Genomic DNA, 18406 nt, shown 5'->3' on the forward strand with positions numbered 1-18406 from the left:
GATTTTTTTTCCCTGTGTTTTTGAAATTTTGCTCCTGGGGGATGAGCCCGTCGTCCTGGGATTGGAATCTTGCATAATTTTACATTACATGTTGACGTGCAAGAAGTTAAATCATTTTGTGGTGAATGGTGTGTGTGTGTGTGTGTTTTACCTGTAGATTTTGCCCAGGTTGCAGGGACAAAGGGGCCCCTGCTGTGCACGTCCTGCTTTTGATACATGCTGTCATGTGTGTCCTGCACGGAACAAAGGGTGTTCCACACTATGCATGACACATCAGCAAGGGATGCACTGGTGTGTTCTGTCTGCGTGGCGTTTGTCTGGACTATGGTGTAACAAACGCCACCAATGGCCCCATTGTTCAGTCTTGATATCAGCTTAATGTTCCCTGGCTGGCTAGTCGTCAGCTAGACCCTCTTAAAAAGGCTTTTGAGTCAAGTCACGCATCGCGGCATTGGTGGTTCTCAAATCTCAGGTGACAAATTTTTATGGAAATTAAGGTTTTGACTGGTGTAACTAACAAAATTGATGGGGTTCATCTTGGGCACGCCTGGTTGACTCTGGGAAAATGTATAAAAAATTACTAGTGGAGGTGGTAGTTGAGTGCATGGTTACCAGGAAATAAAGTGGATACGGGAAGCGGAAGGGGTAGCGAGCGTTAAAAAGTAGTATGAAGCGGGAAGGAGAGATGCAGAGATGGACCTACATTAGGACTGGGGGCCCCTATCTCAAGAATTTAAAACTCTCACTGGAGCCTTTACCTGGCTGCCAGTGGCGTAGCTAGGATTCATGTGTGTGTGTGGGGGGGGGGGGGTATATCAGTGTTATTGGAGACATGTCTCGGTTTTTAACAGGTTTGAAATATCAAATGAGTATAGAAAGTTATAAAACTTTCCAGATATAAACTAGACACATAGATGAAGAAAACCCCTTTTACGGATTTGGAAAATGATCTTCCGTTGGAGAGATATGACTCTTACAAAATGAAATAAAAACCTATGTCACTCAAATAAGGCAAACTGATAGGGGTCTGGTTTTAGATCCAAATGGGGTATCAAATGACCATAAAAATCACTGAAAATTTACAGGAATAACCTAGACTTCATAACGAAGACACTATTTTTTACGGATTTGAAATCCGATATCTGGTTAGGGAGATATGGCCCTGACAAGTTGGTCCTGATTCGGATAGCGATTTGTATCACAAATCGCTGTAGTGTTTAGCGAGAAACACTACAAATCGCTATAGCGAGGTCCAGCAACACTATAAATCGCTGTGGGTCTCGTTAGAGACCCGAAAATACTATAAATCATAGTTAAAAGACCAAAAAATATTACAAATCGCTGTGGGGCTCGTTGGAGACCCCAAACACTATAAATCATAGTTAAAAGACTATACAATACTATAAATCATTGTGAGGCTCGTTGGAGACCCAAAAATACAAAAAATCATAGTAGGGACTCATTAGAGACCCAAAAAATTATAACAATGATTTGCTGAAGAATATTGTCAATCAAATAGCGATTTGTTGAAGAAGTGCTACAACAGTCATGATATGGGGGCCAAAATCAGAACATTTATAAAATCTGGATATAAGGTTCTGGTATTTAATCAAAATAAAATAGTAATTGACCATGAAAAATTCTGAAAATTTACAGGGATGAACTAGACACATAAACAAAGAGAACCCGTTTTACAGAATTGAAAAAAAATCTCCTATTAGGGAAATAAAATTCAAACAAAATGGATCAAAATCTGAGCCGTTAAAATGACACAGGGTGACAGGGTTATGGTTTTCGACCCAAAACTGGTATGAAAACACCATAGAAATCACTGAAATTTGGTATGAACAAACTAGATTCAATTTAAAAAACAACCCTTTTTACGGATCAGAAAGATCATCTCTGGTTAGGGAGAAATTACTCCCGCAAGTTAATCTTGATTCTGCTAAAATCCTGACAGTGCAAAATAACAGGTTCTAAATCTCGATTTTTAAAGTGAGTCAAACAAACTCAGAATGATCTGATTTTTGATGGAGAGCATGAAGACATATGCATGAAGTTGCAGTAAAAAATTTAGATTAAAATGAGCTCTGGTTACATACAAATTGATAGATCTAAAATGCACCAGAATTCAAAGTATAATCTAGAAAGCAACTGAACATGATGAAAGCAAACTGCACATGCGTGGATGTTCAAACATGAGATCTAAATGCCTTAAAACATGAATGAGTAAAAACTTTGAATCAGACTCCACAACTCTTCAAGTTGAATGATGCTACCCACGGTGGGAGGAGCCCCCCAAACCCCCCTCCTGTAAGGGCAAAAACTAAAAATCAGTCTCCACAACTCATCAAGTTGAACGATGCTACAGTCAGTGTGCAAGTCAGTCGGTGTTTGATAGAGAAATGTAGGATCGTTTGTTGGATGTGCACAGAAGTAGAGAGAGATGGGAGAGAGAGTGAGATGATTGATGTTCATGGCTTTCTCCAGGGGGAACTCTTTGCCTCCCTTGATTTCTTCTCTAGAGAGAGAGGGTTTTACAGTGTTTTACGGAGAAGGAAGAAGAAGAAGATGACGATGAAAAGTTCAAACAGACATTTTTGATGGCTCAGGTTTGTTTTGTCGGATGACCATCGGGAGGAGCCACCAAATCCTTCTCCTGTAAGGGCAAAAACTCTGAATCAGGCTCCACAACAAATCAAGTTGAACGATGCTATCCACATTGGGAGGAGCCCCCAAACCCTCCTCCTATAAGAGTAAAAACTATGAATCAGACTCCACAACGAATCAAGTTGAATAATGCTACCCACGCTGAGAGGAGCCCCCAAACCCTCCTCCTGTAAGGGTAAAAGCTCTGAATCAGGATCTACAACTCATTTAGTTGAATGATGCTACCCACGCTAAGAGGAGCCCCCAAACCCTTCTCTTGTAAGGGCAAAAACTCTGAATCAGGCTCCACAACGAATCAAGTTGAATGATGCTACCCACGCTGGGAGGAGCCCCAAAACCCTCCTCCTGTAACGGTAAAAACTCTGAATCAGGATCTACAACTCATTTAGTTTAATGATGTTACCCACGCTGGGAGGAGCCCCCAAACCCTCCTCCTGTAAGGGTAAAAACTCTGAATCAGGCTCCACAACAGTCAATGTGCAGGTCAGCCGGTGTTTGATGGAGCAATATAAGATCTTCTGTTGGATGTGCATAGAAGCAGAAAGAGAAGGGAGAGAGAGAGAGTGAGAGGGTTGATGTTCATGGCCTCCTCCATGGGAGATTTCTTTCTCAGATAATCCTGCAGTGCAGAGACTGGGTCTTAAATAATCATCTTCGGGGCACTTAAGTCTTTACAACCACTCCTTTTCAAGAATCGTCATTTTTTTTTGGCACCAATGGAGGAGAGGGTACTTAAGTCTTTGCAATCGCATCAAACTCCAATGCTAATTAATGCTGACAAACATGGGGATACGAGACGCACATGCTTTCATACGTGGTGCTCTTTGGGACCCCCGAACATGAGATGTAGCTAACTGCCCTGTTCGGGGGGGGGACATATAACCTGCTTTGCAAGATGGTGGGTGATAAGGTGCAATCACATGATCCTCCCTCTGAATAATTCAAGGCCTGGGAGACACTTTTAAAGGAGAGGGGCAGCCCCTACCATAGTGACAAATATTGTTAGATTTATGAAAATCTCGCAATAATATTGCGAGAAATTACCTGAAAGTTAAAAACGATAATTTCTCATGATATTTTCAAAATATCATGTTTTTTTTGGCAAAACATAAATATTGTGATTTATTTACAGTTTAAATGGTTATTTATCGTGAAAAAAAAATAGTGTGGTTTTTATTTATATTTTTATAAAAAATATTATTTTTTTTAAAATTTTATTCTTTTGTCGAGATTTTGCCAAAAAATACAAGATTTTCAAAAAAAATTTTAAAATCTCACGAGTTTTTGAGTGAAAAAAAACATGTAAACTTTTGTCACTATTTAAATAGCTGTTTAATACGTAAATATCATGTTTAAATCACAATATTTTCAAAATAACGCAAGAAAATGTTGTTTTTAACTTTCAGGTAATTTCTCACGATTTTTGTCACTATGGCCACTGCATGGCACACAATGATTGGAGCTAAATAGCTAATAAGTGTTCGGCCCTGATCACTGAATCTGCTCTCCAAGAATACATAATTTCTGGAGAGCAGACGACATTTAAGAGAGAGAGAGAGAGAGAGAGAGAGAGCCCATAACTCTTTCTAGGCCAGGCGGTAGAATAGCCGAGCAAGTCTTAGCAGCACAGCAAAAACATGTTCCTTATCATGACGTTAGCATTAATGTGGTTACGCGTGGTAATCGTGGCCTTTCGAGACAACCAATAACTGCATCAAAATACCTTTTACACAAATACTAAAGATATGAGAACTATCATTTTTTTTATTGTGGGAAAATTAATCCTCACCTGGGACATAGTGCTAGCAGTGCACTAGCCTCACAAAGTGAAACTATAAGAAGGTTTCAGCATTTTATGTATGCATAACAAATGGAGCTGACAACCGGGAAGCCATATGACAAATCTAACAGAAAAAAAAAAGTGTGTAGGGGAGGGAGTTGTTGATCTCCAGTCCGGATTAGGACTTGAAATTCTTGCCTTCATAGGTTTGCCCATACTGCCAGTCTCTAGAAGTGATGTGCCAGGAGGTTGAGGTCCGGCCGTCGGAGCTAGTGACTCTAAAACTCAAGGACTCGCCAGTGAGATCAACTTTAGTCTCCCAGTTCTGGCCCCAGTTCCTCTTCATGGGGGTCCAGCCCGTCTTGTTTCCTTTGATCTTAACGTTAACGATATCGCCGGATCCGGCGACGTTCCAGATGAGAACCAGGGTGAAATACCGATTGCCAGTTATGGTGAATCGGATGCCACCTTCCTTTCTGCATGGAACCCTGAACAGGAACATAATTCACATGTTTAGATTCCTTTATCAAAACATGGCTAGCTAAATTTCTTGTTATTCAAGTGTCAGACCAGTTCCTTTGTTGATCCATTTTGACCATTGTCATTTTGAAAACCAAAAGGTTCTAGATTTGTTAAGGTTCATAGCTAAATATATGGTTCCCACGCAATCAAGATGGTCAGAATCCGAAGTAAAAGGTTCAGATTGTCCTTGTAATCTTAGCATTAATTGCTAGTAGATTATTTTCCAGATATAAAGTAAAAGGTATTTAAGAACCCTGATTTACTAATAGGACTTTAACTGCTTAAATTCATAGTTGCATCTTTACTTGGTAAGACAATAAAATGGTCAAGAAAACTAAGAAAAACAAGAGTGCGTGTATATGTATGTACTTTGTAAATATTTGCTCCTATTGAAGGTATACCATACAAAAATGTTCAGCATGGTTTGCTATATCAGATCATGTTTCTCTGACCTAAAAATTTGACTTTTTTGGGTCATGAAATTTTCATAATTGTGGGTTATTAGTTCTTACACCCTTGAAAAACCTGCTTACATGTTACAAGCCCATTTTCTACTAAGTGCATGTAGAGCACATTTCTAGAGTCTAATTTTAAAAAAGAAAGGTCATATACATATGGTGGTTTTGTACATGATACTATATGGTGTTGCCACCAGATGTTAACCATATAGATATGATTAACATGGATTATTCACTAAGATAACAAGTTTTATAATGTCTATACACTGCAAAGTTGGTTTTTGAGATTGCAAAAAATCAATGGCTCACAATTCTCGAAGTGTGGTTTAAAAATGGTATAAAACATCATGTTGGAGCCAACTTTATCGCATGAAAGCAGCAAATTTAACATACTAAACATGAATCAAAGGTTAGATTTGATATTTAGAATTATGTAAAGCAAATATATACCACCATAAGTTATAAGTTATGGTGGTTCAAAACCGCTATATATATATATATATATATATATATATATATATATATATATATATATATATATATATATATATATATAGAGAGAGAGAGAGAGAGAGAGAGAGAGAGAGAGAGAGTACCTACGGTAGGCCACTGGGACAATGCCTGCTTTGTACTCTGCAATCTGGAGAAAGGCAGGCATGGAGAGATCGAAATGTTCTCTTGGAGGGTTGCACCAACCGCCATTGTCGCTTGGAAGGGCCCAATTGGGAGGACACAAGTTGGTGCCCGTGATGAAGATGGAGGGGTGCCCCGGCTTGCACCATTGCCTATCGTTGACACACTTGATCTCGTAGCACTGTCCACAACTGAACCCGTTGTTGAACATTGCATGGCTCAAAGCAGCGGTTTGTAAGCCATATCCCTGCTGGCGCAGATCTCCATACCCACATGCACCCCCTGCAGATGAAATTTCATAATGAGTTCTACCCAAAGTTGTCAAAAATGGTTTCTGAATGTTTTGAAAAAGATTCAGAAAGTCAGCCTGAAATCCATTCGAATTGGCTTGATTGGATAATTCTAAAAGTCAATTTTTATTAATTTGTGAGGTGGAGATTGAATTGGCCCATCTATATTCTGCACCAACTGAATGGTGAGGTAGAGATTGAATTGGTTATATATATAGGTATTTTTGCAAATTTAATCCTGCAGATGCATGCAGTGTGGTTCATTTGCTAGGAATCGACTGTTGGATCATCATAATCTAATCAAGAAATATTATTTTGTATGCTTGAATATTTATGAAAATTCTAAGCCATTGATTTTCAATCCTTAAAAAATCTTTTTTATACATCGTAATTGGATGATCAATTTTTGAAAAAAAAAACCCTATGAAAATCTTGGTTCATACCACTAAACATATTTGGTTGGTAATATATATATATATATATATATATATATATATATATATATATATATATATATATATATATATATATATATATATATATATATTCAATGATGGACAACTCTCATTGAGAACGAGATGCCTCCCTATGACGCATTTTTTTTTAAAGACATGACTACCCAGCCTTACTTGCCTCAACCGTGATAAAGCAATGCCAGCACCCTCGCACAACGACTATCAAAGGTTCATTTTTCTTCAATCTAGTTCCTCAAAAGGGATCCTATCTTACTAATGAATATTTAAAAAAAAAAGTCCTATCTTCACAGGATCTATGTTGATCCTAGCTGTGCAACTGGCAGCTAAGACTAGACTATAGTTCACATCCAGGTGAGAATGTAGACTAACACTATTGACTGGACGGCTAAGATTGAATGCATGCAAATACCAACATATATCAGATAATGAGATTCGTTCTCTGTAGCTTATAAGCACATACGCACCCATAGTCCCCGAGCCATCGCTTTCGCCATAGAACGTGGCGTGGGCGAACTTCCACAATCCACCTCTGTAAGGCCCAAGGCGCTTGGCTTCTGCCGAGGCTAAGAAAAATGGTGCCACCACCAGCACCAGCAGCGGCAACCGGACTTGCTGTGAGGAAGTCATTCCCACCTTGTAGCTAGAAAGAGAGGGGCAGGAAGAAATAGAGAAAATGGCCAACCCAAAACGATAACTGCCTGATTCAATGTGTACTTGTGTGTATATATAATACTAGGATGGTGATGGCTGCTAGATCCCCGCAGGCCTCCCTCATTAGCTACACAGTTACAGGTGGGGAGGGATTGTAGCTGGTTGGTTCATGGTTGCCTCTCTTCCCTAGCTCCCACGAAACCCGCGTTACGCTTCACGATCACCGCCTCTACCAAACAAGGAAGCACGTAACGGTTACCCAGCAAGGCAGAAGCAATGATGAAATTGGTATAACAATTCAAGTACGATTGTAGGAAAAAAGAAAGGCAGAACCAAAGAACCAATGTCGCAAATCCAGCAAGTTAGAAATCCACCATTGGCATCCAACGGAAATTCATAACCGGGAGGTTAAGGTTTGATTCTCATGGGTGTTAGGTCCTGAGGGCAGGGGTCCTAGCCTCAGAGTTTTATGCTGCCACCAGGACGACCGTAGGTATGGCAGGCTAAGCCAGCACGATCAGATCTTCATGCCGGGGTGTGGTTTCTTCGAGTCATAATTCAAGAAAAAGGGTCTGGTGGGCATGGGAGACTTTTACCAAGTTGAGGTCAGCCAATGTGTGTTTTTCTCTTGGATTATTTGCAAAAACAGGGTGGAGCTTGGAAGGGTCTTGCATTCAAGGCTCAAAATGTAGGGACGGGAAATGGGTTGGACTTAAGGTCCATTATCCGGCACTAATATAAGTGGATCTAATAAGCCTATCTTATGTCACAAAGATATGTGGACACGAGGATGCGTGATGAGGATTCGACATGCAATTTCTTTTCTTCTTTTTTTTGAAGAAAGGACACGAGGACACAGTTTTTTTTAATATTTGAATTTTTAATCAATAACAAACTATTTTTTGATACTTTAAAAATGAGTTTTTATTGAAATAATACTTATTAAAAAATATTAAAATATTAACAGTGCGTGTCAATGCCCATGTCTGCTCATGTCATTGGGGACACCACCAAAATGGTGTGCCTATCAGACACACAAGGCAGCTGGCCATCAGGATCCAAAAAGTAGCAACTCGGGTTCAAAACCATTTTTCACACACGGTACCTTATCAGATCCAGTTGATCAACTGAATCAGATAAGGTCGGATCTGGGTCATAGCTTGTCACAGATCCCTTTCACAGATTTTTCTTGGCAAGGGAAAATTTCGTGATAGATTAGAAACTTTTGTATTTTTGAAAAATATTAGAAAAAATTAATAAATTTGTACTCTAAGAAATGTTAAGAGAAATAATGACAAGACATGTAAAGACATGATATTGTTTGTGAGAAAACATTCAAAATATATAGGCGATATTTTGTAAATTTTATGATTTTATGGATTGTTAATTTCTCATGAAAATCAAGAGAAATTCAAAATATTGACCATATTTGTGACTATGATTGGGACTAGCTTTAAAAAAAAAAAAAGGGCTTTGGAGAAAATTTTGATCCCTTGTGGCTAGGGATGGACAATGGGTGGGTCTGGCTGGACAATGGGCGGGTCGGGCTGGTCCAACCTGTTTAATGAACAGGTTAACCAGGCCTATGATGGGGGCAGGCCTAGTCAAGCTCAACCCATTGACCAACTGGGTTTGGCCTAGGCCAGTTTGAGTCAAGTCCGGGTCTAATACAATGCCCACGGCTCACCCAATAAGCCTATAGGCCTAATTCGGACCGAGTTGCAAGTCATCATATATTCACAATATTTTTCATTCATTTTCTTTAATTTATAGGTTTTTTAATAAATTTTTAAAATAAATAAATGAATAGATGGGATCCAAGATAGATCTATTTTTTGAATCAGATACATGACCCTATATATATATATATGCCTTTGAAGACACCAAATTATATAGAACTATTGAGTTGAAAATCATATGTTTTAGTTAATTTTTTTGTAAATTAAATTTTATAGATGTAATCTATAGTGTTCGTTTAGTGGAAAATGAGTTTTGAATGATATGACTGTGATACATAAGTAGGCTTTTTAAAGGCTTGAACCTATGATTTTTATCTCAATATTTTCATATTAATTTGGTGCTTTCAAAGACACCAAATATTAACCCATATATATATATATATATATATATATATATATATATATATATATATATATATATATATATATATATATATATATATATATATATATATATATATATATAGAGAGAGAGAGAGAGAGAGAGAGAGAGAGAGAGAGAGAGATTAACATATTACGCCTCATTTCTCGTTTTGCCCCATAGGTTTTAAGTGTTTTATGATAGATTTAACCGTTATATGTATTTAACATGATCAATTTAGTAGGAATCGATGGATCATGTTTTTTTGATAAAAAAAATATTTTTATGAGCCGACAAAAACTGATACCTTCATAGCCATTTATTTTGCATCACCGAAAAAACCTGTATACAGGTTAGATTCTGGCAATCAAAAAGTCGGTTCCCACTAAACAAAATCTATAGATCACATCAATAGTGTTAAACATGAGAAAAAATACTTAAAACTATGATTTTTGAAGAGGCCTAGCAAGACCTAACGAAAAAGTGGGCCTAAAGAACACATTACTCACACACACACACACATATATATATATATATATATATATATATATATAGCGAGAGAGAGAAAGGAGTAATATATAGTGGACGACATAACTTGTCCACTTTTAGTGAATGCACACCCACCATTGATCAGGATGTGCATTTTACAAACAAAAAGCCTTTAGCGGCAATTCTGGACCACTAGCAGACGGTTTTCTGCCCAAGTCTTTAGCGGTGGTCCTGCTAAAAGTCAAAAAATACGAAAACAAACAAATCAGACATTAGTTTGACAATTGTTTATCCATGTTGTTTTTCACAAATTTGACCATGCAGATGTGTTTGACATAGTCGATTTGCTAAGAAATAACACTTAGATCATGAATTTTTGATCAAAAAAAGATTTTTAGGTATTGAATATTTTCAAAAAATTTAGACAATTGATTTTTAAATCTTATAAAAACCTAACTGTGTGTCAAAATTGGATGATCTAAGAATCCATTCCTATAAAATCCAGATCACATCTGTACGGCCATATTTTAGAAAAAATCCTTTCAAATCTTGGTGGTAGGCTCAAAAAATGTTAGGCCACTACCACTTTCTCTCTTTTCAAATATATACCTGACTTGAGATTTTGTTGGGTCTGGTTTCTCAATTCAAGTCAGGTCTTGTTTGAGCCATCCTCAGACTGACACACTGTTGCTGGTGGCAGTATAGCGTAGATATGATTTAATTTTTAAGAAAATTTTACAAACGGGTGTTAACATTTCAATGATTACATTTAAATCTTATAAAAACCTTCCTTTCTGCTCTCTAAAAGACGAGTCCATGATGGTGCAATCCCCAAGCTCTCTAAAAGACGAGGGGCAAATGGTAGTGGTCGCTCTCTCTAAAAAATGTGAGTAAATGGTGGTGGTGATGGTGCAATCCCCAAGCTCTCACTCTCTCAAATTTGGGCAATGGTGGTGGTGACGAGGCAATGGGCAGCCCTCTCTCTCTCTCTAAAAAATGTAGATGGTGGTGACGGGGTGATCGGGCAAGCCATTCTCTTTCTCTGTATTTAAGAACCAAGGTGTTTTGGTCATTTACTCAGTCAAGAATTCAGAACCAAACGTGTCTTTGAAATATAAGTTTTAAAAGCAGGGCATTAAATGTAATAATTGAAACTTTAGGTTCCTTTTTATAAATATCTTATAGTTTGTCAGCTTTTTGGAAATGATTAGTTTACCATCGTTCATCATTACCCTTTCTTTCCAGATGGCTTCTATCACGGTTTTTTTATTTGAATTTATAACCGCAAGAAACCTCACCCCGAGAAGGAAGACCTGTTAGTATTGACTCAGCCTGCAATACGTACGATCATTATGCCTGTAAGTAAAACTTCAAGTCTAGAAGACGACACACATGAGAATCTAACCATGACTGCCCGTTTAGCAGACAAGGCCCCCACCTCCTAAGCCACCCCATTGGGCATCAAACGCATGACTGAAACGATATTGCCGGGACACTTTCCCCTGCCTATCACTGGAACTTGATCCATACCGCTTGTAGCTTAGGTTACCGGACACCTATCACTGTTCGCCGCAGTACTCCGACTCCTCTCTCTCTCTCTCTCTCTCTCTCTCTCTCTGAAAAGGGGCAGGCGCTTTTCCGGCTACCCCCTCTCTCTTTTTTTCTCACATAAACACAATCTTTCTGACGCTCTTGTACACGTGATGTTTTGGTGAGAAGAATTATGGGTTGGTGGTACTCGAATGGTTATGAATTTAGCCGCATGCGAAGGTTTTGGCAGTGTGTTGAAAGTTTGGGATGAACTGTTTAAAGACTTGGGTGAAGGTGGGACTGGTGACCTTCACTTAACTGTAGGGGACAAAGCGGAGATATGGGGTGTAAAAGAGCAGATACAAAAACAGTAGGTGGCTGCACGACCATGAATGAGCACGAGAGAGAGAGAGACCTTGGTTGAGAAGGTAGTCAGAGTTACCCTTTTAGAGAGAGAGAGAGACCTTGGTTGAGAGGGTGGTCAGAGTTCTCCCATCAACGGAACTGAAGGCCTCTCACTGCTCTCGCTGGAGGTGGACCCTTTGATTTCTCAAAACCAGAGAGAGAAGGGTAATCTATTATTTTATCATGACTAACCATGGTAAACTTAATTGAGTTAAAAGAGGCGGGCATTTGAGAATTATTTTTGCTAACGGAAGCGGGTATTTGTAATTTTTTTAAACTCAAGAGCAGGTCAACATATTTATCTAAGGATGCAAATGGGTTGTATCCAGATGAAGATTTTGCAATCTTTGGCTGTTTGTAGTTCGATCCCGATCCGAATCCCCTTGTATTTAGCTGTTCCTGATCAGAACCGTTTGCATCCTACATTACCTAAGAGATGAGCAGGCAACCTGACCAATGTAGAAAATATGAATGAGATGCTGAATATCTTCAATATTGTGGTGGAATATTAATAGGCCGTGAAAATCCTCGTGGCATCTCGAGATGTTCAATATTTCTAATTTGTCGAGTGTTGTTATTGTGATTTTCTATTGCTTAGTTTATGATCTTTTACAAAATTCTTTAAAATCTCGTGAGTTTTTCCTTTGCTAAGCAAATCTTGATAAAGAAAATTTTGACAACGATCTTAACCAGTTGGATTCAAGGAGATCAACAATGGGGTTTTACATCCTGATTTGAATCCAAGTCTCCAACCCAATCCCAATATGTTGGGTATTCCGAATCTAATTGTGTAAAAAGTACATCTGATTAACCATTTCAAACCAGTTGGATCCGGTATACAATTAGGTTGGATTCATTAAAGCCTACACCATAACCGAATCCGACCCGTTTACCCCATGGATAGTCATGTGCTTGGGATATCCTTCTCCTAGCTTCCAAACACCGGCAAGGATGCTATCTCTGCAAAAGAGGGACGGTTTAAATCAAACTCGAGTTTTACTCTCCTTCTTGGTAGCGGATAAGAGAGAGCCGAAAGAAGAGTAGCGGATAAGAGAGAGAGAGAGAGAGAGAGAGAGAGAGAGAGAGAGAGATAATGGCGTTATCATGGCACTCTGTCTTGTGGCTTCAGAGGAGCTTGAGTGGTGGGAATTGCTCTCATAAGACGGAAGAGAAGAGGATTGTGAAGGGCTACACGATGTTGGTATTAGCTCAAAAGATGGCTAAGAAAACCCGTAAGGTACAACTTCAACAAAATCTCTTCTTCTTGTTTTTCTGAATCTCACTAGTATATGGTTTTTTTTTCTTTACTTTTTCTTTTGTGGGTATGCTTGAAAATGTAGGTAATCCTGAAGGAGGACGTCCCTCAGGTGGGGAAGAAGGGGGAATTGCTCGAAGTAAGAGCTGGCTACTTCAGAAATTACCTGCTCCCACTTGGCAAGGCCCAAATTGCCCAAATTGTAACACCCATCTTCCTCAAGTGAGTGCCTTCCCTATTCTCATTCTTTTTAGAGCATTACAAATGTTGGATGTCTGTTTCTTTTTTTACAATAGGATATGTGGTATTCTTTGCTCAATGGAAAGAAGCAATATGTTTAGTGACTACCGCCCAGTCCCTCTTTGTGAGTGTTGGATATTAGGTTGCCCTCAGTACTTCTCATTTGATTGATATAGACCACTAAAGACTTGGAAGGAGGCAGTTAGAGATGCCATGAAAGATTGTAAAGTGACCCAAGTTGTGGCTCTAGATAGACAGGAATGGAGAAATAGGACTCGGTTAAGTCGACCCCATGTAGTTGGGATAAGGCTTGATGATGATGATGAGGCGTTGGTTTTTGGTTTCTCTGCTAGTTCATGCCAAGACTATCTCAAACGGCATTGTTTGCCCTTACTCCTTTACCAGAGCCAGTCCCAAGCTTCATCTTGTATGCTCATTTTCCTCGTTAAATGATGCAAAGAGAAAGGTTGAACAAGCAATCGAAAGAAATACATGGGCTCAAGGAAAGTTGCAATGTGGCTACGGAGATCTAAAGGATTTTACCATTATTTCTTCAAACAACAATGAGGAGTAAAGAGAGTTGAAGGACGAGGACTATAATTCAGCTCATCATAGAATACACCATGAAGTATGATTTTTTTTTAAATGATAGGCAAGCTGGGGTGATAACCCCGCTAGATTTGAATCCGAGGCCCCTTGGTTATGAGAGTGCGACCTTACCATCCAGCTATCTCATTCGATATAACCAGCTAAAGTAAAATTTTACCTGCCTTGGTTTCTAAGCAGCATCAGACACACCTTACTTGCTAATGCGAACTGTCTTTTACTCACCTACACCTAATTGTACAGAAGCATTACTTGAACACATCCATTTTAATTACAATTTTGCAACTAGAGAAGATAAAATAACAAATGACTGTCTTTTCATGCATCTGCTTGAGCCCATCAAAGCCCATTTGATTAGCCACCTTATGTGCTATGATTCTCTATCATTCTGTCTGTACTATTTTTGGAGGATCTATAACATTAGGATCTAGAAAAAGTGGAAGCTCTAGCTCTCACCGAGATGCAAGAATGTTTCAATTAAAAGTCACCTTCTAAAGTTGGTTTGCCACCTTAGGGCTGAACCCAGTGGTTGCATGTGATCAACTTTAATTTGCAATTCTAGGCTTTAAGCTCACTTGCAGTCTTTTGGTGCTATTTGCTCAGAAATTTCCTGAGCTTAATTTAGTTGCCATGTTCATCCTCTTTGCTCTGGCAATTTTGTTGATAAAGTGAAGTTGATTAACCATAAATCCTGGTTGATGTGCTAAACAAGATGGGTAACTCGGAAGCCACTTGGGATTTATGAAAAGATTCAAGCTCAGGGAACAGGCTTGGCAAGCCAAGCTAGGGAATTTCCATGCTCAATTGCAGACATGAGTTAAACTTTGACAACCTCTTTTTCAACTCAGGCTCAGCTCGTGAGACGTGCAATTTGAATTTGATTCTTCTGGCCTCTCTTTACTTTATAACATCAAACATTTAGACATACATTTAGGGCGCAGGTGAAATCCCTCCAAGGTAAAAGTTTTTGTTTTTTAGTGGGATCCACACACACCATCAAATGCGTCATAACTTCTCCCTCGTTTGGCATCGCTTTGGGGGAGATAATCTCCTCAAAAATGGGGGTAAAAAGGTCTCGTGGGGAACCATGTGACTTTTTTCCCCGGGGTAAGTTTCTCCCTGAAGGAGAAATTTACCTCTCCCGTCAAACACACCCTTAGTTATTTATTTGTTTGTTCACTTGATTAGCTTGAGCTTGACCTGATGGCAAGCTCAAGCCGGAACTCTAGCAGGCCTTGAACTGAACAATCCAAGCTTTAACAGCTAAAGCTCATATCATCCAGAACCCTATCCAACCTGTGTTCCCGCACATGTTATTTACGTGTACTCTAGCATGAACATTCACTTGACAGTTATAGTACCCGTCTCACTTCCATTTTCCAAGGCTAACAATTGAATCTCAAGTTGTGTTTTGTGATTTTTTATCTTTTAAAAAGGTAATGGATGATACTGTTTATGACCCCCTATTGGTTTATATGATTCTAATGTTTTCAATCCGACTAGCATATGTTTTTTTTTGCGGGGGTAGGTGATCTGCTGTTGGTACCATCCAAATATAAAGACTTATATTCAAGGAATGAACACACATATTTGAAAATTATGCATGAGCATGGGTCTTATCTGTCTCCTATGATATGATATGTTTACCTGCTGGATTTTAATGACTAGCAATCTTTTGTTGTTTCTTTATCAATTATCACAGGGAAATGAAACTCGAGGAGGAGAGAATTGAATCTGAGAAGAGGCAGGTAAGAGATTGAAATTTATATCATCATTTCCCTTGTGCATCACTCTTTGTTCTGTATTCACTTGTTCAATGTATCTTTGATTAGCAAACATTTCCCACTGCACTGGCCTGTATTGGTACTTGGTATCTGATTTGGATGTCTTTGGCTGATTATTCCTGAATTATTTGATTAATGTCCTGCCTGCAGGCCATTAACCATATAGAAACTGCATAGATATGGATGATGTTAACAGCATCAGTTCAGATCTTAGTATCAATTTGTGAGTTTATTTTATTTTATATATAAATTATTGAATCAAGGTTATTGAGTAAGTTGTCTACAGAACTGTCACTTTAAAAGTGCTAACAGGAATGTTGTTTGGTCATGATTGCTGATTTTACATGATCATGGTGGTTGCAACCACGTTTTATCAAGTTGTGACTCAATTCTCAATTGAAAATATTGTAGGTTATGGTGCTCATTCTTAATATTATCTTCAATCGTCAAAGACAAATTTTCCATTAATAATGGCAATCGTCATAATTCGCAGTCGCAGGTTTGCCACTTGGACACTTTTAAGAGGTGTGATAGATATATAATCTTATCTATGTCTAATTTAGGTGATGTCCAACACAGTAGACATGAAAACATACTCTTCGAACTGTTTTCCAATAGTTCATGTTATAAACACTTGGTGGGATCAATGGAAGATATATAAAGGATATCCCTTATGTGTGTCATTCTTGCACAATGAAGGGACCATACACATGTTCAAGGTTTTAGTTTTCTTGAGTTGTCTGGACATTTTGTTTTGATTTGATTTTGCATATTTTTTTTCATGTGGTTTGTACTCTACTGTGATTCTGGATAATTTGAATAAAACAACTCAATTTTCACATCTTCAAGACATTGTTTGACAAATAGTCTTGGTCTAAGAAAACAGTCATTTATCACTTTCCAGGTAACTTTGTGTAACATTCCATTATGGGTTTCAGAGTGTTAATTGTGCTTGGCATTTAGGAAACACGCTACTGAATCTGGAGAGTTATTTGCTACCTAGTTGTGATCTGTGTCATTTTTCTAGGTCAAAGAAGAGGCAGAGCAACTTGCCCTAGTATTTGAGACTGTCGGAGCTTTCAAGGTGAAGCGAAAAGGTGGAAAAGGGAAGCAGATCTTCGGCTCGTAAGTCACAACAATATAACTTCTCTGTTTCAATATGGAACACAGTTTTAACATCTGGTCTCCACCAATTGATTAAGATTTATCTTAATGTGCTTCATTTAAAACATACTCTACTTTTCAGGGTTACTCCGCAAGATGTTGTGGACATAATCAAGGCACAGCTGCAGAGGTATATACATGTCATTCCGGATCCTTATATTGTATAGATCAGTGGACTCATATACCTCTCTTCATAGGGATGTTGATAAGCGCATTGTCACTATTCCTGAGATTCGTGAAGTTGGTGAGTACATCGCAGAGCTTAAGCTTCATCCAGATGTCACTGCTCAGGTAAGGCTAAACGTATATGCCAACTAGAAAAATCTATGAATTGGTATAGAAGCTGCAGTGCCAAGATGAACTATCAGAAGCAGGCAGCTTGTCAACACTCTACACCAGCTTTTCTATGAAGGCCTTGGTGCTAAGTAGCCTAGACCATACTAAGCTCTGCAAACGTTCAGAAGTGGATAAGCCAAACAGCTTATTCTTTTGAAGGGACAAACTTTCTCATTGATGAAGAGCGACAGAGATGAGTATGACCATCAAAATTTGTCCGTTTACTTTTTCTTCTTTCTGGTAAGGGTTATTTTACTGTACTTTTGTTATTTCTTATAAATAGAACAGCTTCCTGCATAAGATTTTTTTGATATACTTGTGTGCAGTTAGTCTAATTATGTAAATGACTTGTCTTACTGTTTTACATTGGGTGGTTGCCTTCTTGGTATGATTTGGATAGTGGGATGACACCGTTATTTTTTTTTCTGACTTTGCAGTTGGAATATATGGAATCATACCCCCACTATGACAGAATTTTGATGCCAATATTGACTGGTTAGTCTTTGTAGCCACCAATAAGCTCTAAAGATCAAAATCATGAACAAGATTAAATTGTGAAATAGAACAGATGAAGCAACCAGCTACTGCAAAATTCCTCCAAATTTGATCTTGTAGCACATAAATTGACCCTTTAAGCACAAACTGTTTATCGCAGAACAGCAGAGGTAGGTAGCAAATCAAGCTACTCCCACTCAACTCATTGAAAAGTATGGTCGTTTGAGCTCCACAAATTGGCCGTCAGTGCAACTCCAACCTAGAGCCCAGCCCCGACGCAAGCTCAAGCAATAATATACTCAACTTTGCTTTGCTTAATGAGTGGAGGGTTCAAGTTGAGATTTTTTTTTGTGTTTTTTTCCTTTTCCTTTTTTCCATAGCCAAGCTGGTGAGCCTCCCACCCCTGGTTGAAGGTAGTGCAGCTTCCTGCCAGTCCAACCATCGTGTTCAACCTATCAATAGGATACACAAACAGGATAAAACCCCAAACTTTTTAACTTGTAAAATTTAGAAAAAAAATTA

The 18406-nt window shown here is 38.5% G+C and overlaps 2 protein-coding genes across 2 annotated transcripts; one reads left to right on the forward strand and one right to left on the reverse strand.

The window, feature by feature from the left end:
* Positions 1 to 4628: 4628 nt before the first annotated feature.
* Positions 4629 to 7456, reverse strand: LOC149819368 (expansin-A4-like). The gene is made up of 3 exons (XM_089984657.1): positions 7294 to 7456; positions 6027 to 6345; positions 4629 to 4938 (listed from the first exon to the last, which is right to left on the reverse strand). The coding sequence occupies exons 1-3, from the start codon at positions 7454 to 7456 to the stop codon at positions 4629 to 4631; spliced, it is 792 nt and encodes a 263-aa protein (XP_089840783.1).
* A 5557-nt stretch (positions 7457 to 13013) lies between these two features.
* LOC149819369 (large ribosomal subunit protein bL9c-like) lies at positions 13014 to 17777 on the forward strand. Its single transcript, XM_089984658.1, has 6 exons — positions 13014 to 13241; positions 13345 to 13481; positions 15808 to 15853; positions 16917 to 17014; positions 17136 to 17183; positions 17251 to 17777. Exons 1-6 carry the CDS (start codon positions 13098 to 13100, stop codon positions 17369 to 17371), a joined length of 594 nt encoding a protein of 197 aa, XP_089840784.1. The 5' UTR covers positions 13014 to 13097; the 3' UTR covers positions 17372 to 17777.
* Positions 17778 to 18406: the final 629 nt, after the last annotated feature.

This window comes from Nuphar pumila, chromosome 13, assembly GCF_984573655.1.
Source record: "Nuphar pumila chromosome 13, dmNupPumi1.hap1.1, whole genome shotgun sequence".
NCBI lineage: Eukaryota > Viridiplantae > Streptophyta > Magnoliopsida > Nymphaeales > Nymphaeaceae > Nuphar > Nuphar pumila.